At 38.7% G+C, this 24,633-nt stretch overlaps 1 protein-coding gene across 1 annotated transcript; it reads right to left on the bottom strand.

Moving 5' to 3' along the window:
• Positions 1-1,941: 1,941 nt before the first annotated feature.
• Positions 1,942-19,565, bottom strand: LOC121876020 (synaptic vesicular amine transporter-like). Its single transcript, XM_042380867.1, has 11 exons — positions 19,270-19,565; positions 14,044-14,177; positions 12,415-13,776; positions 12,178-12,261; positions 11,745-11,930; positions 11,502-11,542; positions 10,569-10,715; positions 10,180-10,323; positions 9,535-9,718; positions 7,249-7,385; positions 1,942-3,171 (listed from the first exon to the last, which is right to left on the bottom strand). Exons 2-11 carry the CDS (start codon positions 14,171-14,173, stop codon positions 3,055-3,057), a joined length of 2,532 nt encoding a protein of 843 aa, XP_042236801.1. The 5' UTR covers positions 14,174-14,177; positions 19,270-19,565; the 3' UTR covers positions 1,942-3,054.
• Between the last annotated feature and the right edge of the window lie 5,068 nt (positions 19,566-24,633).

The following is a 24,633-nucleotide window of genomic DNA, read 5'->3' as shown; positions in this document are numbered from 1 at the left end:
GCAGGCCCAATACACTGCCCTGTGGTACTCTGCTTGTGATGGGTACACATAATGATTTCATGCCATTAATCACCACACACTGCTTGCGGTCATGGAGAAAGTCTCTGATCCACGCTAGGACACTTCCCCGAATCCCGTACTATTCCAGTTTAATTTTCAACCTTTCATGGGGTACACTGTCGAAAGCCTTGTCAAAATCTAGATATATATTGTCAATATTACCACCCTGTTCCAGAATTTGGGTCCAAATATCCAGTACCTTGAGTAATTGTGTTAAGCAGGAGCGCCCCGACAAAACCGTGTGGGCAATCATTTACAAGGTTGTTGCGTAGTAGGTGTTCCATCATGGCATCTCTTATAATGCTCTCAAGTACTTTACATACTATGCTGGTTCGTCTCACCGGTCTATAGTTATTCGTGGATTGCCCTTCTTGAAGATGGGGCTCACATAAGCCATTTTCCAATCACTGGGGACCTTGTGCTCATCGAGGCATTTACAGAACAGGACCTTCAGGGGCTTGGCAAGCTCGTTGCACAACTCTCTTAGCACTCTGGGATGCACCATGTCAGGGCCGGGTTTCGTATGAACCTTTAGCTTTGACAAATTATTTCTTATAACCTCTTCTTTGAACACAAAGTGGGTCAGCGCTGTGTCGAAGCGTCTGTCCTCAAATGCAGGAAGATTGTTCGCGCCCTCTCTTGTGAACACCGAGGAAAAGAAACTGTTCAATGCCTCAGCTTTGTCCTGGTCAGAATTTGAGTAACTACCATCTTCAAGCCTCAAGTCCGATACTCCTACTCGCATTTTTAATTTCGACTTTACATAGCGGTAAAATGCCTTTGGGTTTGACTTGACCTCGCTTGCAACCGGCCCCTGGAACTCCATTTCAGCCCTTCTACACTCTGACTTTGCTTGGTTCCTGGATCTTGCATACATCCTCCTGTTTTGCTCATCGTTTAACCTAACCTACGCCTGGAATTACTACTGGGTTTTCTTCTTAACTTTGTCAACCGCTGCATGGTTCATGTGTAGCGGTCTCCTTGTATTCCTAGAGGCACTGGGTTTGGTTTTGGGTATATATTTATCGATCAAATGGTTCACTTTACTAGCTTTTATATTCAGCGTAGTGTCTGCGTTCTTATGCCTTAGTGAGTCAGGCTAGTCACTAGTGGATACCCCTCATCTCGTCATAATTTTCATTGTAATATTTACACCTTGGCTTGGTTTTGTCGTGAACTGAGTAACAGTTGAATCTGAAGGATAACATTACATGGTGGCTGGTGCCAATTGGGGCTAGATGTTCCAGTTTGGCCACCATACCCTTCTCGTTTGTTATGATGAGGTCCAGTGGCTTGGGTGTTTGCTTCCCTCTGTATTACGGCGGGTCGTTAACATATTGAAACAGAAAACTATCTCTCAGAGTTTCTACAAAAAGAGTAACGGGGTTATTTAAGTCATTTGGCGTGAACTCATTTATCCAGTCCATGTCGCCATAGTTAAAGACCCCCCATGATAAGGAGGTGGCTATCTATCTATTTATATTATTTCCTTTTAGTGAGAGGCTGGCTCTCTCTTTAGGTCCGGTCTGGGGTAAATTCACATGTCCTGTACACGACAGACGCAGGTTAGAGACCACTGCCCTAATCTCTGCACCCTTCCCTCCCTCATTGAGTCAGCTAACTCGTGTGCAAAGAAATGTATATATTCCCTTTATGCGTTTGCCCTTAGGGCAATTATTTCTTTTACTTTTTTCACAATATATACTTCACCAGTCCAAGATTGAAAAGCCGCGCAGCACTTTAAACAAGGCGAGTTGCCACTTTTACTAGTATTTCTTGTTTTCTTAGGTCATTTTGGGGGTGTTTGGGCTATAACACAAAAAAATTAGTTTTCCAGACCAGAGGGGGGGTGGGGTACCATGTATGGATAATAATGTGACCTTTTATGGAGTAAATAGGTTTATGTTAACACTTAGGTTCAAAACAGTGCTGAAGAGGCCTTTAACAGTAACATCACTGCAGAGCTTCCTAAAGGAGTGTAGCACAACTTCACTGCACATACAGTAATCTATTAATGAAACAGACAAGAACATGCAATCAACATTTAAATAAGACATACAGTACACAGATGTAAGTTTTCAGAAGAACACAACGAAACATAATTTTCTATGTAAAGAAAACGATTGTACAGTACAGTCAACAGTTTGTTAATGCGACGAATACAGTTGAGCTATAAATATTATATAAATCAAATGAGGAAGCCCTGTGTTCATACTCCATATAAAACGAACAAGCACATGAGGAACTATTCTTTTTTGACAGGAAAGTTTATCATATTCTGAAAAGAAAATGGGCACAGCTAAGTACACAACACTGGAGTAATGAAGAAAAAAGTGGTAAAAAATCTAGACTAGGAGCTAATTCATCTCTTCAAACAACTTTAATCATAATTACTCAAAACCCACGTACAGTATTTGAAATTCTGATATTTCAATAGGTATAAATTTGCAGGCAAATGTAAAAAAGAAACTTAATTATTAATATCACATTAAGTAAAATACATTTAAATAATGTACAGATATCCTCCAATTTACAATCTCTCCATCTTTGATATTCCGCTCTAACGATGGTGATGTAATAAGGTTCACTTTTGTCAGCTACCCCACACCACTACACGGCCACCCGGTGCACTACATTACATTTTGCATCCCGTCCACAGAACAAGTCACGTCCCGTCTCCCCCTTACTAAATAACAAATACTGTAAGTAAATTAGTAGAAGAGAAGTAAAACCCACAGGCACTAACACAGCTATTTTGTCTTGCATAGAACATTTTTCGTAATACTGTATTATGATAATTTGGGAGCATCTGGTAAAATATAATAAAAAATAATGACACATTTTCTTGTTCTTCAAAATACAAATGATCTTCACATTACTTCTTATCATAAAGAAACCATTTTTTTTTTCCAATTCAGCAGATTGCCGAGCATGTTGGATGCGAGTCAGCAGCTGTCGTAGTCACACAGCAGCAGCTACTCGGTGTGTAACCAGTTAGTCGTCCTCGTCATCAAACAGTTGCTGGTACCTGAGTGAAGATTTTCGGGGCTGCACCACCGTTGTGATGTGGCTGGTGTAGTGATGAGGCTTTGGGGCGGCCATCAGGATGGCCTGTAAGTCATAAAATATAATACACTGTATTAACATTTTAGATAAGAACAAGTTATTAATTTCTTAACCAATATGATTAACAACACTGAATACATTAAATAATAACATTTGAATTAAAAATCCTTTTCTAAAATTGAAAATATGTATAACAAATATTTTAAGAATTGCTTTACTAATACTTGTACAGTATTTTATGTGTTACAAATGTTCCTAGAGTTCTTGAAATTTAAACTAAAGACTGTTTACCATCTTACACATTACACAACTTGCATATTACACAACATACATCATACATAATACACAACATACACATGTAAACAATATGTGCATTGGAGGTACTACTGTACACACATTGTTTACACGTGTCACAGTATTTCTCGCCTGGCTTGTACTGTACATCAACGACTTATCCAATTGTGTGCCTTCCCATGTGCACCTTCTCATTGAAAAATGTACTAACCTTTTCAATTTAAACAATTTAATATGATCTCGGCAACCTACACATTTGTTTGTGAATGTAATAAAAAGGATTACTGGAGAGAAACCTGCATTCATGTCCCTCGTTTATTCACACTGGTAATGGTGCCACAAGGGCATGATCACTCCCACATCCCACTTCACTTATACTTCATCTAGTAGATGTGATTAAAGAAGTCATCCTAGTGAGGGGTAAATTTCTTCAACAGAAGAAATTAAGTGCCTCAATTACACACAATTGCAGGGTCTCAATTACTTCTCTTACTTTGACAACACAACATACTGTACATATATTGTTCCTCATTCTTGATTATTATTTTTGTATTTCTTTATGGTTCTTTATTATTATTATTATTATTAGCCTATTATTGTTATCTTTATAATTTTATTTTTAATTTTGTATTTTTATTACTGTATAATTTTTATTTACTATGAATTATTATTATTATTATTATTATTATTATTATTATTATTACAGTATTATTATTATTATTATTATTATTACATTTTCGCCCCCCAGGCCCCGATGTGGGTCAGTGACCTGTGCCCGGGTGGGCTAATGCCTGTAAAAAAAATAAAATAAATAAATAAAAACAAAGTTTGCTAGCCCGGTGGGTGGCTCTAGTCATGGCGGCCAAGATACGCAGGCAGCGAAGCGGAGCTTTTAAAGCAGTGGTGTCAAACTCAAAACCTTTCGAGGGCCAATTATTATTTTAGTTACGGTACCCTCTTCAGGGCCAACACAAGTGCTATATCACATATTTGCTGGATTGAAGTTTACAGCTTCACACATTGCCTTACCTGGCTTACCAGGAATACCTCATTTGGGTTTGTCTGATCTTAAGTATGTAAAATTCATTTTACTAAATAAACATGATTATATCTATTTCTTTCATAATTTCACGGGATGATAAATTTTACCGTCATCCCGCAGGCCACACCTGACCATCTCAAGGGCCACATTTGGCCCGCGGGCCATGAGTTTGACACCCCTGTTTTAATGGACTTAGAAGCCAAAGCTCTGCTATCAGGTCACAGATTAGAAGCATTTATCAGAGTAATAATAAAGAACAATATTATTATTATTATTATTATTATTATTATTAAGCCGACAATTAGAAATTCATCACATGGTAAACTGATGGGCTTAAGGCTGAGTAGATCCATACAGAGTCTGCACGCCGCCCCCACCACAACGGCCATGAGGTGTAAGGAATCAGGGGCTGAAGTGTCGCCAGGAAGTCTGTTGACATGCAATTACTGCAGGGTGACGGCAGATATAGATTGTGCGGGTCTGAGCAATTCAGCGTTTAGGACGTTACAGAATGCGGTAAAGCATGAAGGCTGTTACTGGTATTGCCCAGACTGCACAGTTAAAGTGAAAGAGGCGATTGCAAGCCATAAGGGAACGATTTTCTTGGGACGAAAATAGATGAAGCTGGATCCTTGCTGGTTGCCAAACTAGAACAAGTTGGGAAAGAGATCCCTGCTAAGATTGAGGAAGTAGCTGATAGAATGGAAGTGGTAGCGAAGAGGAGTTATGCTCAGGCCTTAGCAGGACCACGTAAGGTGGCGGATAGTAATGCAGGATCCGAACAAGTTTTACAACAGCTAGGGACTCTGAAGAAGTGTGTCGAAGAGATGGCAACTAGCAGACGTACGGCTAGGGGAGAGGAGGAACAACGGGAACGTTTCGAGCGCAGGAACAACGTAATAGTTTTTGGAGAGGTTCTGAATATGCCCCCCCCTCCCCCTCAGGATGTGAGGAGGCTGGGACAAAAGCAGGGGGACAAGCCTTTCCCCCTCAGGATTACACTCGTGAGTGAAGAGAAGAAATGGGAAGTTATTCGGCAGGCAAAAAACTTAGCGAGGAACGAGGCATTTCGGAATGTATTCTTTCACCCAGATCGCATGGTAATGCAGAAGGAACAGCACAAGAAGCTCCTGCAGGGCTTGAAGCAGAAGAGGGAAGAGCCGAGGAGGAACGGGGACAGGTGTACGTGGGTTATATCCAGGGAAAGGGTAATGGAAGCAAGAGTGACAGCACAGAGCCAGGGGACAGCGGTACACCCTCTCCACCTCCCACCCAGGAGGAGGTGAGTGCCGTGAAAACAATGACATTTCTAACCACACCCTGCAAAATACAGTGCATTTAGCAAATGCAGCAGCTTCTGAGAATGGAGGGGGGCCTGAGTTACTACCAAGAGCAGAGACGTTACCGAGAACAAATTCCGGCTTGAATGTCATGTACACTAATACTGACACGTTCCATGGTAAGAGAGAGGAGTTTGAAACACTACTGAAGGTACACCAACCCGATATACAGTAGTGGGTGTTGTAGAACTGTTGTACAAGAACAGGAGAATCGACCCAGAGGGATGCGAGTTTAGTATTGACGGATATAACTTATTTAAGAACCTTTCTCAAGAAATTTGCAAGGCCAGGCAAGACCTTAGAGCCAGCCAGGTGAGGGTAAAGGGAGAGGATGTTTTTGAAGAATCCAAGTGGTGTAAAATTAATTTAAAGGGAGGAGAATTACTTATTGTCGGGTGTATCTACAGATCCCCAAACTGTAGCTAACCAAACCAAAGGAACTAAAGAGCCTTAATAGACAATGTAGCAATGCTCAACCCTAGCCACCTCCTTTTCATGGGGGACTTTAACTATGACGACATCGACTGGCGAAATGAGTTCTCGCCAAATGACTTAAATAACCCCGCTACTCTCTTTTTAGAAACTCTGAGATAATTTTCTGTTCTAACATGTTAAGACCCGACGCATTACAGAGGGAAGCAAACGCCCAAGCCACTGGACATCATCATAACAAACAAGGAGGGTATGGTGGCCAAACTGGAACATCTAGCCCCAGTTGGCACCAGCCACCATGTAATGTTATCCTTCAGATTCAACTGTTACTCAGTTCACGACAAAACCAAGCCAAGGTGTAAATATTACAAAGAAAATTACGACTGGATGAGGGAGGAGATGAGGGGTATCCACTAGTGACTAGCCTGACTCACTAAGGCATAAGAACGCAGACACAACGCTGAATATCATAGCTAGTAAAGTGAACCATTTGATCGATAAATATATACCCAAAACCAAACCCAGTGCCTCTAGGAATACAAGGAGACCGCTACACATGAACCATGCGGCGGTCGACAAAGTTAAGAAGAAAACCCAGAAATTCCAGGCGTGGGTTGGGTCAAACGATGGGCAGGACAGGAGGATATAATGCACGATCCATTATACCATCAATGAGCACGTATCCAAGCAGTTAGTTGTACAGTCGGCCAAATAAGCTCGCAGAGACCCAATAAATATCAATCAATCAGAGTACAGTCTTCATATCCGAGGGTTGGCGACCACAGTCCTCCACTCTAAACGTTCTCGGGCTGTTTTTACTAATACTGTACTGCACTCTATAGGGAAAGGCAAATGATTTGTTAACAGCGTAAAAACTTCACTTCCAAATGCATGATACACCTGTACCAGTCACTCAAACGAGGTCTCCCCCTCCTACCACTCCTCGTCTCCCCTTACCTTTACATTATTACCTGGCCAACTGTACCATGTTTTAATAAGAACTTGTAGTCATACCTGAGTCTCTTCCATCTCCTGGTCGAAAGTCTTGAGGAAGAAGAGGACAGGACAATAGCACAAGTTGAGAATGGCGACGCAGCGCATCAACCAAGGGAAGCCTATCTCTTGTACTATGGCTCCCCCCACCAGCGGCCCTGAGGATGTAGATACACACCATGATGCTCACACAATATCACTCAGTATAAGTAGAATGTATTTCGTTGTTGTTGAATATCATAAATACACGAGGAGCACAAGTGAGTTTTCGAATTGGAATGAGTGTGTATGTAAATAAAATTAAATAAAACAAATTTTTTTTAAAGGAGTTAAGGGAAAATATTCCTTGAATGATTGGTCTCCTAAACCTTTTCAACTAGCGCATATTTTAAGAAATGGGGAAGATTAAACAAAAATCTTAAGAAAAGAACAACACTTACTCAATGAATACTGTACAGTGGTCTAATCAGATGTGCTATAGGCCCACCGAAAACTAAGTCACTGAATATGTAAGCAGGCTGGGGCTGATCGGGTGTTGCCGCATTCGTCAGGTTTATTTATTTAATAATTCATTACTCATATGATTGGTCTATTATGGTTTATGGTTAATAATAATTAATATAAAATTTTCAGTAATAGAGAAAAAACAATAAGTAATTTGTAATATGACTTTAAAAATAAAAGGATAAGCTGTATTGGAAGTTATTCACTAAGGATGTGTTCTTGTGACAGCTTTTAGCAGACTAGCTTACAACATGGTCACTATAACACACTAGTAATTGATATGAAGATTCCTTCCTAACAATGTTCTTTACTACCTTTAAGTGATACATGATGGCTCAATTTGGCTACTGGTACACTTAGACAACTGATTAATGAATAAACCAAGGTATAGGCAAATACAAAATACTACATAGTTTAGTGTACAATGTACGTACACTACAATATTACTTATTAGTGATGATAAATGCACTACAATAGTATTTACTAAATGGTGATAAATACACTACAATAGTATTTATTAAGTGATGATAAATACACTACTTTACTGTAATGTACTGTACTAATTTACTATGTGTTGAAGACAAACGTTGTGGTAAACCTGTCAGCTGTTTGCCCTTTGTGAACAGATGATTCATCGTGTTGAGTGTGGGATTCTTTTTTCAATTAAGTTGATTATTTTATGATAATATTTTATCAACCTGGTACCAAATGAACCTAAATGATATGAGAACTGTGGTGGAATTGCATAAAAACATGTTATAGGAGGAGAGAGGGGAAGGGTGCCACCCACCGGCCCTCTTCCCCCTTCCCTCTCCTCAGCCTGCTGCTCCCAGATACACACTCGTCTTCCTCATACAATATACCCCTACACTTATTTGTTATTATTTTTATCTTTATAGTACTGTACAGTATACAGTGTGTAACAATCATCTCGGTGACAACAGTTGTTGAAACTATGGGCAAGTTTCTTTACGCCATTTGCCTCTGTCTACCCAGCAGTAATTGGGGACCTGTATGTTGGCGAGTTGTCCGGTCTTCTCGGACTATTCCTTGACACTGGGTCATGCAACTCATTAACTCAGGGTGTGGTTGTTGTGTTGGCTTCAGCTTCTACATCTTAAACAAATTCACGCCTAGGTGGCCCTTGGGCCGGCCAACCTCGTTACACGAGGGCAACCACTATTATTATTATTATGTCTGTTTCATATCTTTTATTCTGTAATAGTCTTTTAATAACCTTGTTATACACTTAAAGACCTTAGTTGTTGAAGTGCAGTAATAACAACAAAAACTGATTTTCTTTAAACAGTTCAGATAAGCAGTGTTATCTTAACCTCCCCCATATATTCACTTTTTTTCAGACTGGGGTCTGCCCCAATTAGTTCGATTAGTTCGATTTATATATATATATGGTAAAATTTTGCTGTTTCGTTTAAGGTGAGATTTATCATCGTAAGATAGCTAAATTATATACATCAAGTAGGTTAGATAAGACAAAAGTCGGTGGTTCGATTCTCGGGCCCCCTAAGTTCACCCAGCAGATAATGGGTACCTAAGTTTACAACTTGGGGAAAGTGAAGGCGGTAGAGTACAGTACCAGCCATGCTGCCTCTTTGTGTACCGAAGGCTCAGTATACAGTGTGATGTATCCAAACTTATACCTAACGAGAAGTTATTCTGAAGGACACACTTTCACTGTAACACACGTACACACACACGAGTTTGTGTGTATTATTGACATTACTTTTTTATTATAACGGGAAAATCAGAAACAGAATAATAATAAAAATAAGAGAAACTTACCAAGGAAGTACGCTAGAGCGACGGCGGCCTGAGCGATGGCGTACACGGCACCATAGGCGGCCACATGTCTGGCGTCGACCAGCGCGGCCAGTAATGGCATGAGAGCAGCATCCACTGTGCCCACACCCATACCCAGACACAGGTGTGGCCCTGCCAGTGCCAACATCGACCCCGCTTCTGGTACCTGCAACACCACACTGATCTCTCCCCTTCCAGTATGTACAAACACATGCATACAAACATTACTCGGGGCACTTGATCTCTCCCACCACCTGAAAACTTGATTTTTTTTAAACTAAAAGTGAGTATTGAGATATGGAAACTGATAAGTCATTTTAATGTACAGATGCAAACAAAATTGGCAGGAAATTTTTAGCAATACAATATCTGGCATATACTTGAGGTCATAAGTGTAAGGGGGATTGAAATTTTAAAGTCTATTCAGATTCTCCTCTGCATTATTTATTTTTCATGTTACATTTCTGACATTATATAGCCAAAAGTTGACATTATATAGCCAAAAGTTGACATTATACAACCAAAAGTTGACATTATATAGCCAAAAGTTGACATTATATAGCCAAAAGTTGACATTATATAGCCAAAAGTTGACATTATATAGCCAAAAGTTGAAGAGATACTAACTGTGGCAGCAGCCAGACCCACCACCACCATGGCCACCACGGCGACCCTCCACCGTCCTAGTCGGAAGGCGGGACCCGCAGTACAACTGGTCCCTACCAAGTAGCCAATACTGTCAGGGATGAACGCCGTACCCAGCTGCCACTTCTGCCAAAGGAATCCTACGTAACTCACTGCAGGTAAATTGTAACTCATTCTTTCCATCATGACTGAGAGAACTTATGAACTATGTATAGTATGTGAGAGACCTTTCCTGAATAACAAGCAAATGTTACACTCTAAAGAAATCTCATTCTACAGTGTTAGTTTTTGTATTCAATCTTCATCCATCTACTACCTGTCGTAGAACTATCAGTCAGTATCAGTTAGGTGTATACTGAAACATAGCTGACCTGGGGGTGGAGGGTGTCGGTCAGCCATATAGGGAGGCAGGGTTCAAGCACAGCCATTGCAGAGGTGCTGAACATAACAGCTCCGGCGGTCACCAGGATGTAGGGGTCTTTCACCAGGCCAAGCAGCGACGTCGTCACCACTACACGCTGTCCATAGATAGGTAGATATTCAGTAAAATCGACATGCAAGTTTACAGTTAGTTAAACATGCAGTATCTCAAAAAAGTATCTGCCAGGATGGATCCAATGACTTCTGAAATGCTACATGCAACTATTGATGTCCCAGGAGGGTTGGTATGCGTGGCTCTGTGGCATACTGATCTTACTACATTTTGTAACAGAACATCATATTACTTACACCAAAATAAATACACATTATATTACTTATGTTAAACTACAGGGTATATATACCAAAGTAAATGCATGTCCCGATATCTATCATCCGTGGTATCATAATGTTTCACACAGTGTGTGAACAGATACTTTTTTTGAGATACTGTACAATGCAGGTATACAATGACCCCTCAGTGATACAGCACAGTTCCACCCAGAGATGCAACATGGTTCCACTCAGTGATGTAGCACAGCACAGTTCCACCCAGTGGTACAGCATACTTCCACCCAGTGATGCAGCACAGTTCCAACACCAATGCAGCACATTTCCACAAAACAAAACAAAAAGAACAGTTACTTGCCTGTCAAGGAACCTTTATTGAAAGACGAACACGAAAGAAGCCATTGTTTCCTATAATGTACAGTACAAGTATACCCCGAAAACCGATGCCCCATTAACCGCCGATTCGCATAACCAACGATTACATATAGGGGAGGTGGTGAGGAGGTGGTGATGGTGAGGAGGTGGTAATGGTGGAAGGGGTAGTGATGATAGGGGGGGGTGAAGGTAAGAGAGGTGTGAAAGGTTCCCTGTTTTACCTCTGGCACGGGACGAGGGTCGAGGACCACCAGCTGTACGACTGTGGAGGAGAACAACCAGCTCAGGGAGAACACCTTCACCACACACCCCATAACACATAATATCAATATACCTACACTTTCGTATACAATGTAAGAAGAAGAATTTATTGTATCAGAGTGTCTTACAGACTACTTTATAATAGTTATATCAGGAAACAATTATTGGAATCGTATTGTGTGTGTGTGCACCAAACAACACACTTGCGAGGACAGCAGTGAGGGCCACCACGACCAAGAAGGGCGGTGTCTTGGAGTTGGTGAAGTCGTAGAGGAGGCTGCCTAGAGGGTAGCCCAGCAATACGCCGAGAGCGATGCCGCCCATCACCAGACCCTGCATACGCCCGCGCTCCCCGTCCTCAGGGTAACACTCAGCAATGATACCCATGCCTGCCGGGAGTATGAGGCCTGCAACCTTACCATCACAGCGGTATATATCGTAACACTATATTGTACCTACCTCTACCTGCCACCTCGGTAACATAAACTATGAGATTATTGTGCAATACATACATACATACAGGGTACAGACACACACACACACACACACATACATACATACATACATACATACATACATACATTACATTACATTACATATTTCCCGTTAAAGAAGAAAAAAATAATTAAGTCATACCGGAGATGGCGATGCAGGAGGAGGCGATGCCCTGGAGGCTCCTGGCGATGAACATCAAGGTGTAGCTCTGGGCGTAGGCGAACACTGCCGGGGAACGTGACGAGAGATGTGCAGAGATAAATACTTTGGTCCAGTATAGATTCATAAACAGATCCAGTGCACGTGTAGTTATTAGTATATTCATAAGTAAATAGACTTTCTTGCCAATAACTGTGTGAGTGAAGGTACAGTACTTACAAAGAGCTGAGAGAATAAGGTTGTGGGTTCCAATGACCAGAGGGAGGGAGTAGCCCACATGAGCCGTGAGAGGCCCCACTAGAGGGTTCACCAACAACTGCACCAACGCCTTGGACGAGAAGAGCAGTCCTACGCGCCCGTTCTCATTGATGATATCTTGTGGAAGCTTTAGATCCTCTGTTGATGAAGCCGACGAGTTAGCCTCGATCACTGGCTGTGGACGCTGATACTCTTCCTGGTGTGACTCTGACTCAAAGACTCGTGAGTCCTGGAGGAATGACTCACTCGTGGTTGCCGAAGGAAGATGTTTAAGAGACTGAGGAATTTTTCCCATCAACTGTGGCAAATTTTCCATCTCATCTGGATAGTGTTGTAAATCTGACATATTTTCCAATTTGTCTGGTGGTGAACGATTAGTGGGTATAACTCCTGAGTCAGTATCTGGGTCTTGGGCAGTGTTTGTGTCTTGAGGAAGGTGGTGTGATACGTCCTCTGGATGCTGGTAATGTTGTATGGGAAGACGTGTGGATGAGGGGAAACTGTTCTCTAAGGGATTTTTAATTAGATCTCTTATTCCCATATCACTTAATCTCCTCTCTTTCTTTCTATTCCTCTGAAAGTTAACGAGTGTCTCTGAGTCACCCACACGCTCGTCAATTTCCATCCACGGACTTCTTACATGCATAAAATCAGAGTAAACTTTCTTCAAGTTGCTTCTTGGATACTTCCTGTGGTGTGAAGCTTGAGCAGGAAGTGACCTGAAAGTTCTACTCCTATATAAAGCATGAGCACCCACCACGAGAGCTTTTTTACTGGGAACACGCAGGAGTGGAGACGAAGGTGACTCATCCTGTACATTATGTTGGTAAAGTACTCCAGAAAACTTGTCATTTGGCTGGACTTTCACCATCGAAACTGACGGTAATTCATCCTCTTGTATTTTTGAGCGAAATGTGAGTTGCCTGGTTTGTTGATGAGCTCCGGGTGTGGTGACTGGAGGCTCTTGGAGACGAGAGGAGGAAGAGGCAGGGTCGTGGAGAAAAGAGGCAGGGTCGTGGAGAGAAGAGGCAGGGTCGTGGAGGGAAGAGGCAGGGTCGTGGAGGGAAGAGGCAGAGTCGTGGAGAGAAGAGGCAGGGTCGTGGAGGGAAGAGGCAGAGTCGTGGAGAGAAGAGGCAGGGTCGTGGAGGGAAGAGGCAGGGTCGTGGAGGGAAGAGGCAGGGTCGTGGTGAGAAAGTGACGTGGGTAGTCGAGGTGGAGGTGTGTGGAGAGCTGCCTTGGGTGCTGTGGTGTTGTTGGAGGAGGACTTGTTCGTAGACATGTGTTGATGCTCCAGTTGATACAGGTAGTCGGGGATGATGGGAACTGTGGACAGGAACACAACACTCATGAGTCCCTAAACTGTCTATAAACACACACACACACACAGACACACACACACACACACACACAATCGTTTTAAAGAGGGGAAATCGTAAAGAAAATATTAATATATCTATGTCTCTTGAGAATACTGAACATAAAAAAAAAAGAGTTAAAAGGTTGAAGCAATGCCTTAAAATCTATTACCGCATATCAAAAAGCTACTTATATAAGAAATATTACCAACAGTGAAGTAGGAGCAAGGCTTACCCACAACAGTCAGGAGCATATTGTCAAGCACGAGGGCAAAGTACACCAGCAGGATGACCGCCAAACGACTACTACGGAGTTTGTGTACTTCTTTCTTCAGCCCGGCCACATCCACCCCCCTCCTCAACATGGTGCTGTGGGAGAAGAGATTTAGTACAGTACTGGCGAGACCTGGGCACATGGTTGGAGCATGGGAGAGAGGGAGGAATGGAAGGAAGGAACGAGTAAGGAAGGATGGGGGTGAGGGAGACAGGGTGGGGAGAAAGTAAGGAAGAAGAGAGAAGTTTCTGTTATTATTATTTTAATTATTCGCGCAGCAGTTCAACCAGGATAACTCCACGTCATAAGTGATTTATTAATGTTTTCAGACCTAAACACATGTGTTTAACAAGTGTTTTCGGTGTTTAAAGCAAGGCCGGAGCTTATTAGTGAGTATAATAAGAGTTGACATGTTCAATGTTGACCTCTTGTGACCCCGGCAGTGTGTGTGTGTGCAGGGTCAGAGGGTCAATTAATGTGAGACAATTGTGTGATGTAAATAGAAATATGATACTTGTTCACCAGAGCCAACATGAACTTTTCCTGTCTCACACACAACATAAACACGTGTGTTATATTAAGAGCCTGTTAAGACGGGCCAAACCAAGCACACGATTGTCTCCCTATAATTACGGCTTGTTGAAGTCTAGAATTTTAGCTGGACAAGGATCACGATTCACATGATTGACCCAACTTGACACACCTTGAACTCCGCTCCCCTGCCAGTATTTGGGACCATATAAGGAGAATCGGCTAGCTTAACAGTCAGTATGTACCAAGGCGTCGATTGTGAACTTGTTTGTTGTAGACCCGAGCAGCCAACCGAGTATTAACGGAGATCTCCACAAAACCTTTATTGTACAGTATTATGAACCATTATTTTTATCAGGTATCACCCTAATCATAAGTCGGACCCCACTCCCATGTTGTTTTGGTCCCAATTCAATGTCGAGTGTTATACCTATGTCCTTGTCTCACTTACTGTTAGTTATATTTAAAAGCTAAGATGATAGAAGTTAAATTCAGAACCATTCCTGATTTATTTTTAGTTTAGTTCATAATAATTCCATGTTTGTTGTTAATAGTTAATATCTTCTCTCTTCATTTGTCCACTCGATGTTATGATAATTTCGCTTCTGCGCTGCCCTGATCACCTACCCTAAATCTGAATCAGCAGCCCAACTAATTTGGTTGATCAATTCTTTACTTCATAAGTCTAATGCTCAACGGAGATAATTTTCGGAACAATTCAACAGAACTTGATTGGTTTTATATACTATGACTTGGGGTATTTGGTATTCTTTATATTAAAATCAATCCCTAGACGAACCAAGTTCATAAATGACTCCAGGACGTAACAAAGTGAACAATGAACATATTGAGTACAACTGAACAAACATTTTTCGACTGCTTGACTCTGCGGCAGGACAAGTAGGGTTGCTCAGACGAATCCCTGGAGGTGTCGTTGCCTATATATTATTATTTTTTTTTTTTACATTTTCTTTATCAATGTTAAAACACGAACCACAGGACTACGGTGATGCGTCACATTATTTTTGTCCTTTTATGGTAACTAAACATAAACTGCCACTGCAAGATGAAACCCGTGGAGAATTACCTAGATTAAAGTGTGATAATTAACAAAAATTTACCCTTTACTTTAATGACACCAATTAAATACTAGTAATTACGACCCATATACTTTACTATCCTAAATGAAGACCTTGGCGCCAGAATGATGGTGGTAGTCATCACGGCACATCACCATTCTTTGATTTTTAAAGTTTTAAGCAACAAGTTAATCTTTAAGTTGCTGTCACACGCTGTGAGAGCATCTTGACTTTCGTAAACTATACCATACACGAATAGCAATATTGTAGTAAGTAAACATAGCGTAAGCTCAGCGAGAAATTGTTATGGTAGACATACAAAACTGTTTTGGCTATTTTAAACGACAAAAGATATAACAAAACTTATTATATCGTTGTCATTTATAAAGTCTTCTAAAAAATAGTAATATATATTTCAAATTATATTTCAAAATATAATTAATACTGTATCATGTGTACAGTATATACGGTGAAGTGAATGTTCGTGTTAGTATTACTTGTAAACTCTCTGATGGAAAGTTTTTAGATAAAATATAAATTTGTTTCTAAAATTCCCAGAAATATATTAACGAAGATACAGATTAATATCACGTGAATAAACATTGAAATTGGTTCATATATATTTAAAATGTGAAGCTGAAGCCATCATCAACAGCTGTGACCTTCAAGATGACATGGCTAAGACATAAAACGAGATTTATTGCCTGTGCGTGCGTGTTTTAAGCTTGCCACACACACACACACACACATCGCCATTTGAAACACATGTAACAATCTACCATGTTTTTACAGATTTACTGAAGTCAATATTCGTTTCCTCAGTAATTATCCCGCTCTTGTTTGTTTTAACTATAACTTGTTCTTCATTGGTTAGCGAATTAGCCAATTAAAACAGTCGATCACTAAAGGTTTAATCTGCAGTGTACTGTATCCACGCTACCCCTCACGGATCGCCTTCATTATACCAAATTCCTCTGCGTCCTAACATTAATAAATTTCAAGTGTGTTTATAATATATCCTTAAACGGTAAAACATTCTCACTTACTTCCATACAACATTCATTATTTATTGCTATCGCTTTAAAGACTTTTGGTAACTACGTAGTGTCTCTATGTCTGCAGAATATATAGTGAACACAAAAATAAAAAGAGTAATGCCTGAAACACTTGTATATATGTATTGTCGCCATTCCTCGCGTTGTGTGAAAGACCAGTAGGCAGCGCTATGACTGTCGATAAAGAGAGTTAGGAGTTCTTAAGGGTGGAGGCTGTACTCGACGCCTCACTGAAGCCATTATCTACGTTGATTTAGTGACAGACGGACCTGCAGAGTGCTTACATTAATTACCCTAATCATACATCTCAGGTGAGGGGTGACAGGTAAAGTGTGTATTTTAATGGACATGAGACAATGGTGAAGTATTGGAACTTGGAAGTACTCACGAACACACTCAACCTAACTGAAGCATTTTCTTTCAAAAAATGGACTTGAAAATTCCCTGACATATATATACTTTACTCAGCTGAGTGTGATAACCACCAGGTGTATTGTGTGAGTCACCTCAGCTGGTACACTGCGTCACCGCTGACACTTATCAACCTCATTCACCAATAATTACTTGCCTTATCCCACACCTTCCTAAGAAAACTCAGAGTTAAGTATTAGACAGTTTATCCTCTTCCTTCATCAGTACATCATAATTAAGTAAATATAAATTGTGTTAAACTGAAATAAAAAAAATAAAAAATATTAACAATATTTCTTTCAAATGGAAATATAATATTAACAAAAACTTATAAACAGGGTGGGTCTAAAACTAATATAGTGTATAATTAAGCTACACTAATGAAAAACGCTCCAAAGAAATTAAATTAGTAAAATAATTGGCATACAATGTTCGGTGTAGAAGTTCTAGAAATATAAAAGGTTGGAGCAATTGCTGGTTTGTTCTTCTTGTTACTCTGTTATGAACTATACTGTCCTGTTAGTACAGTAGTGAGTCAAACTGGATAACGCCTCGTGACACTTCCCGCGTGTGTCCCACTGAGGAGAAAATCGCGGTGCCGTTGGTTTAAAAGTTCATAATTTTTCATGTAAGAACTCCAGTATCGTCACACTATATGTTGTATCTTTCCTTGCGTATATCCTGTTAGTTAATCATCAGCGCGTAAGTGACTTAAACAGATTTAATATTTTGTAGAGCCCGTCATTCATAAGTGTCAAACCATATACATAATTTAGTCACATTTTGATATGTAAGTCTTCAGATTGAGTTAACTATAAAACAAAATTCTCGGAACTAATTCTGCCCACATAGGCATCAGTAATACTATTTATTTTTCTTGTTACTGTTGGTGTCAAGTGTAGGCAGCAGGTGCAAGCTAGTCTGCGTACTTCAGACCTTGCAGTTGTTGAAGCGCAGTTATAGCTACACCATTACATCAACATAACATTAATATCAGGAAGTTTTAGCCATTATTCTGTTGCTTCGTTTTTAATTAATAAACTAGTATACGCGCTTAAATGCCTTAACTGATGCATTATAACATCAACATCCCCTGCATCTGCTCATTAGTAGCGGTAAGATATACTTCTATAAGTATGAGTATGTCGTGTTACGAACCACGCCACCAATTGTCCTGATCTACCAACCCAGCACTACGAACTACGCCATCTATTGTCCTGATCTACCTACCTAGCACCACGAGAAACGCCATCTCGGGACGAAACCCGAGTATGACTACTCTTAGTTACCAGTCCGGGGTTTCCCTTCTCCATATCCTGGTTGTTGCGTCACCTCCTCCAAGTCTTCTTCATAAGCTCCAGTTCGATGAGAGTTCAGTTCACTCTGGGAAGTGACCACAGGATCACCTATCCTGGAAACCTATGGCACAGTGACTACCTACCGTCTTCTACAATACTCAGCCTTACTCGTCAGCCATCTCAGCTCCGCACTTAAGTATTTGTAATCTTATATTGCCTCCTCCACCTTGCTTCAAATTATTGTATGTTGTATAAATATGTATATACTGTTAATGTTTAGGTTAAGTATGGTTAAGGGTAAATTATAGAAAGCTGAATATTTTGTTAAGGAATTTATGGTACTTTATTATACACAACAAAAACTCGCATCCTTTGTCTACCCTTTTATAGTCCGATTGTCTTTGTTTTTTTATTGTTGTTGCCTGTTGGGATCTGGGTAGACTTTTAACTATATTCTAAATCCCCAACTCGTAACAGTCGACTGCACCAGGGGCAGTGATGTACACTTGTTGTTCATTAACTTCAACAGTCTATCAGTAACAACATTTGATCTTTTTGAGGACATCTGAAACCTTGTAAATATATTAAGATTTGTAATATAAAGTAATTCGGTTTCAGTTACAAATCTAATGATGGAAGAGGAGGAGTTTCCTACTATACACAATACTTAGCGTGTCTTAATGAGCCTGACTATTATACAACACTGGAACATATGTGTCTGTTGTACTACCTAATATTTTGGTACTAAGGCGTCATGAAGAACTACAGTACAGTACATCCAATAAATATCACTAATCTCAAACAGGCACTTACTGTTTTGTCCTTTAAAGAGAGATGCACTTTCCACGCTATATTATTCTGCCTTTGTCGTGTAATTGTTCACAGGGTGTGCACATCACCCCCGACGAGTCCCCATAACATAATGAACTACACTCGAAACAGTTAAGCACTTGTTTGAATATCGTTCAGTTACGACCATGAGCCAGCACCCACTGCCATACACTGTCGTAAGGATGAGAGCGTCTGCCAACGAGTATATAGCGGAGGGGGAGTGGAGAGACATGCGCGGTGGTGGCAGCAGCAGCACTAGTATGTCGCTCCCTCCTTCTCTCCCTCACACAGGTGTGTCTGTCCTTCCGCCACTCTCACACCAACACACTTGCTCAGGTGAATGTACCTCGCTTAATATTGACGATTTTATCTTTTCTATCTGATCTACAGTGTTTATCTCTCTCTCTCTCGCTCTCTCAAGATGTGAAATACACGAAAGCACTTGGGAACTTCGTGTTTTCTTTTTTCCTATGTGGTTATCAGCATATACATGGATCACGCACACCTACAGTGATTTATTTGCATATATATATATATATATATATATATATATATATATGTGTGTGTGTGTAAGGAAATCACGAATATGATGCGTGTCAATCATGTGTGAACTTTTAAGCCACGTGGGAAGAAGAAAAGTGCGATATTTCTCTAATTCTTAGGTCAAATCATTCAGGCGAGGTCTTTAATTGTATTATATAGGTCACCATGAAACATCTTTATAATACGATCAACTGTGTACAGACCTCTACTTATAATCATATTATTATTTTGTCAACTGAATTAATGCGAATTCAAAACCATTTCTATTAAGAGTATTACATTTAATGGAAAAATAAAGCATTAAACATTTGACCTGTTCTCACATAATATTTATGTTGACTTACCCTTGATTTCAAGTCTATACCTGTCTGTAATATATAAAAAAAGTTACATTCCTTACGGGGAATTGTGTATACGACACTTATCATTACAGGGACTATTTTTGATCAGCAGTTTTTACACAATGCTTTCACATCCAACAATATTAACAAAGGTACAACATGATAAAAGGTTTTGTGATATGGCCGACACAGAATATCTCTGGGAAGTATTTTACCATGTTACATTATCATCATAGGAAGTCTTTATTGCCTTTATCTTCCTTACATTTGTTTACAACATGAGACGGATAACAAAGTTTCTTGCCAATTGCACCAAAACTGTGATCCGAGTTAAAATGAACATAAGTCAAATTATTTGTTTTCTGAAAATACTGTAATTGAAAACATTATCCGTTGTGTGAATCATTACACCCAAAAATGGTAGTTTCCCCATCTTCTTCAATCACTGAATTAATTTGATAGATGGTATACTTGTTTATTCAGTTGACCTTAAAATTCATTTACAGTACATCTAAACTACTGCACCAGGGTATCACAGTACATGTTATATTAGACATAAATTTCTTAACAAAAGCACTGTCTGAATCAATCTCCACATATTAGAATTCCTGAGGATTTGTTTCAACACAGTCAATTAACTGATTAACATGTGCAGCGGCGCCAGTGTCCCTGTGTCAAGAGTTTCCATGTGTACGATGATATGAATTACACAAATTTCCTCCTATACGTTTTATTTTTAAGGCCTTATCATTCATATTGGTATTGCTCCTTATAAGAAGCCTCTGTGTATATTATTATATGAAGTTTATATCATATTAATATATCTAATCATTATTGCCAAGGGAAATTACGTCTATGAATCTTTTCCACCAATCAGCTTCGTCCTTTACAAGACTACTACAGCTTCCTTAATATACTCTAGTAATGCGACTGTGCCAAATGTACGGAAACATTACCACAGGGTTAACGTTAAAGGAAACATTTGAGACAACTGTACATGGAAAAACTAGACACACCAAAATATTCTTTACTTGTTGCTTCGTCTTGTGGATGTTCGCCATTTATCAGCAAATTTAGGCAGCAAATATTATTCACGGAGATTTGATCATTTTTCGTTTGAAAATCATATGCAAATTCAACTGAAAGGAAGACAGATGTGTTATATACCGCGTGTAAATTTTAACGTTGGTTTACCCGTATTTGAAGTACCAAAGTCTGATCCAGTGGCAGGGTCGGGACGAGGCCGCTATCAGCTGGTCCAGGCTCAGCTGCGGCACAGCGATTGGACGAAGACTCAACCAAATGGAAATTGAGAAACTTCCCCGCCAATTTTATTCTCATTATCCGTCTCATGTTGGAAAATTCATCGAAAACTGGATTACGAGTGAACAACGAAAGGGGAAATAAAAGGCCTGAAAAATGAACGATGTTACGGTACGCTGGAGAAAAGCAAGGAATGAGAGCACTGTACTGCATGTGTTCCTTTTGTACACAATAATATCTGGATTATTACTTGTTCAAATGGATTTTAGAAAATTGTAATTAATTTTGCAAGTCATTTGAATAAGTAATATTGCAGATATCAAATTTTGGTTAACAGATCCTTAATCAGCATTTTCATGGATCCTGGTTGTTAATATTTTGTGAGTACCTATATTGAATGAACAAAATCCATTTTTGGCCGAAATGAAGAAAATTGTAAGTCTATATTTAAAGGATTTTTACAAAATACGTTTTTCTCTTTGAACTAAAATTTAATGTGCCTAACTATTTAAGTATATCCAGAATAATACAAGCAACAAGAAATGACCCTGAAACTGGTAAGGGCTAGTAATTAGCATTGGAAAAGTAATTGCATTCTAAAAATATTTTTATTTAAAAGTTATTGAACAAGTTAAATCAAGATATCAAATTTGTTTAACAGATGCTACAGTATATTTCAGGGAATGTTACCGAGATTCTGAACAAAATCCATTTTTTGGCCGAAATGAAGAATATTGTAAGTTTGGCCTTTAAAGGATTTGGCCGAAAATGCGTTTTCTCTGAACTAAAATTTAATGTGCCTAACTATTTAAGTACATCCAGAATAATACATAAGCACCATGAAAGTTTTGACTGAAAACCTATATAGTGGCGAGTAATTAGTATTGCAAAGTATTAAAATATTCTAAAAATCATTTGAACATTTTCTAAAAGTTATTAAATGTATAATCAAGATATCAAATTTTGTTAACAGATCCTGCTGCAGTATTTAGGAGTAATTTTATTTGAAATTTTGAATTAAATCCATTTTGGTCGAAATGAAGATAATTGTAAGTCTATATTTTAGGCGATTTTTGGAAAAAATACGTTTTCTCTCTCTCTGAACTAAAATTTAATGTGCCTAACTATGGTACATCCAGAATAATACACAAGCACCAAGAAATGACCTCGAAAACTATAGTGGCGAGGTAATTAGGATTGAAAAGTAATTAATGATGATTCTAAAAATCCTGAAAATTTTATAAAAGTTATTTGAACAAGTTATAATCAAGATATCAAATTTTGCTATAGATCTTAAGCAGCACATTCAGAGTAATTTATACTGAATTTTTGAACAAAATCCATTTTTGGGCTGAAATGAAGAAATTGTAAGTCTATAGGGCCTTAAAGGATTTTTGAATAAAATACGTTTTCTGAACTAAAAATTTAATGTGCCTAACTATTTTAAGTACATCCAGAATACAATCAAAGAAATGATCCTAAAAACCCATGTAGGCGAGTAATTGGGCATTGCAAAAGTAATTAAAATATTCTAAAATCATTTGAACATTTTCTAAAAGCCATTTGAACAAGTTATAATCAAGATATCAATTTTGGTTAACAGATCCTACAGCAAATTCTGTAGTGCCTATGTTTAGGTTTGAACAAAACCATTTTTTGGCCGAAATGAAAAAATTGTAAGTCTATTTGCCTTTAAAGGATTTTTGCCAAAAATACGTTTTTCTCTGAACTAAAATTTAATGGCCTTTTAAGTACGCTCCAGAATATAAGAATGAGATGACTCTGAAAACCCATATGGTGAGTAATTAGTATTGCAAAAGTAATTAGTATTTTTGTAAATCATTTGAAAATTTTTTAAAAGCCATTTGAACAAGTTGTAATCAAGATATCAAATTTGTTAACAGATGCTTACATAATATCTAGGAGTACCATACTGGGTAGAAATTTTGAACAAATCCATTTTGGCCGAATGAAGAAAATTGTAAGTCTATAGCCTTAAAGGATTTTAATTAAAATATGTTTTTCTGAACTAAAATTTAATGTGCTCTAACTGTTTGTACATCCAGAATATCACAAGCACCAAGAAATGACTCGAAAACCCATAAGTGGCGAGTAATTAGGATGGCAAAGTAATTAAATATTCTTGAAATCATTTTGGAAATATTTTCGTGCTCATTTGGTTATAATCAAGATATCAAATTTTGTTAATAGATCCTTAGCAGTACATTCGTGAGTGCCTATATTGTAATTTTGAATAAACCATTTTTGGGTCAGAATGAAGAAAATTGTAAGTCTATAGCCTAAAGATTTTTGACCATGTTTTCTGTCTGTACTAAAATTTTGTGCCTAACTATTTAAGTACATCCAGATAATACATTGTAATCAAGAAATGACCTCGAAACCCATAAGTGGCGAGTAATTAGTATTGCAAAAGTATTTAAATATTCTAAAATCATTTGAACATTTTCTAAAAGGTTTTTGAACAAGTTATAATTAAGATGATAAATTTTTGGTTGGCAGATCCTACAGCATTATCTAGGTGAATTATACTGAAATTTTTTGAAGAAAATCCATTTTTGGCCGAAATGTTAAAATTGTGTGTCTATGGTTAGTGATTTTTGGTCAAAAATATGTTTTCTTTGGTTCAAAATTTAATGTGCTTAACTATTTAAGTAATCAGAATAATATTATTACACCAAGAAATGACCTCGAAAACCCTGGGCGAGGTAATTAGTATTGCGTAATTAAAATTTTCTAAAAATCATTTGAACATTTTATAAAGTTTATTTGAACGTTATAATCAAGATGTCAATTTTGGATAATAGATGTTATATATTCTGGTAATTTATACTGTAGTTTTGAATTAAATCCATTTTTGGGCCGAAATTAATAAAATTGTAAGTCTATAGCCTTAAAGGATTTTTTGGCCAAAATACGTTTTCTCTGAATTAAAAATTTTGTGGTCTAATTATTTAAGTATATCCAGAATAATACATAAGCACCAAGAATTACCTCGAAAACTATAAGTGGTGAGTAATTAGCGATGGTAAAGTATTAAAATATTCAAAATCATAGCATTTTCTAAAAGCCATTTGAACAAGTTATAATCAAGATGTCAAATTTTGTTGACAGATCCTTGGTATAATATTCAGAGTACTTATATTGAAATTTGAACAAAACCATTTTTGGCGGAAATGAC

Source organism: Homarus americanus, unplaced genomic scaffold (genome assembly GCF_018991925.1).
Source record: "Homarus americanus isolate GMGI-L3 unplaced genomic scaffold, GMGI_Hamer_2.0 scaffold40047, whole genome shotgun sequence".
NCBI classification, from domain to species: Eukaryota; Metazoa; Arthropoda; class Malacostraca; order Decapoda; family Nephropidae; genus Homarus; species Homarus americanus.
Note: the sequence above shows the minus strand (reverse complement) of the source record. Positions and strands in the feature narration are given on the sequence as shown.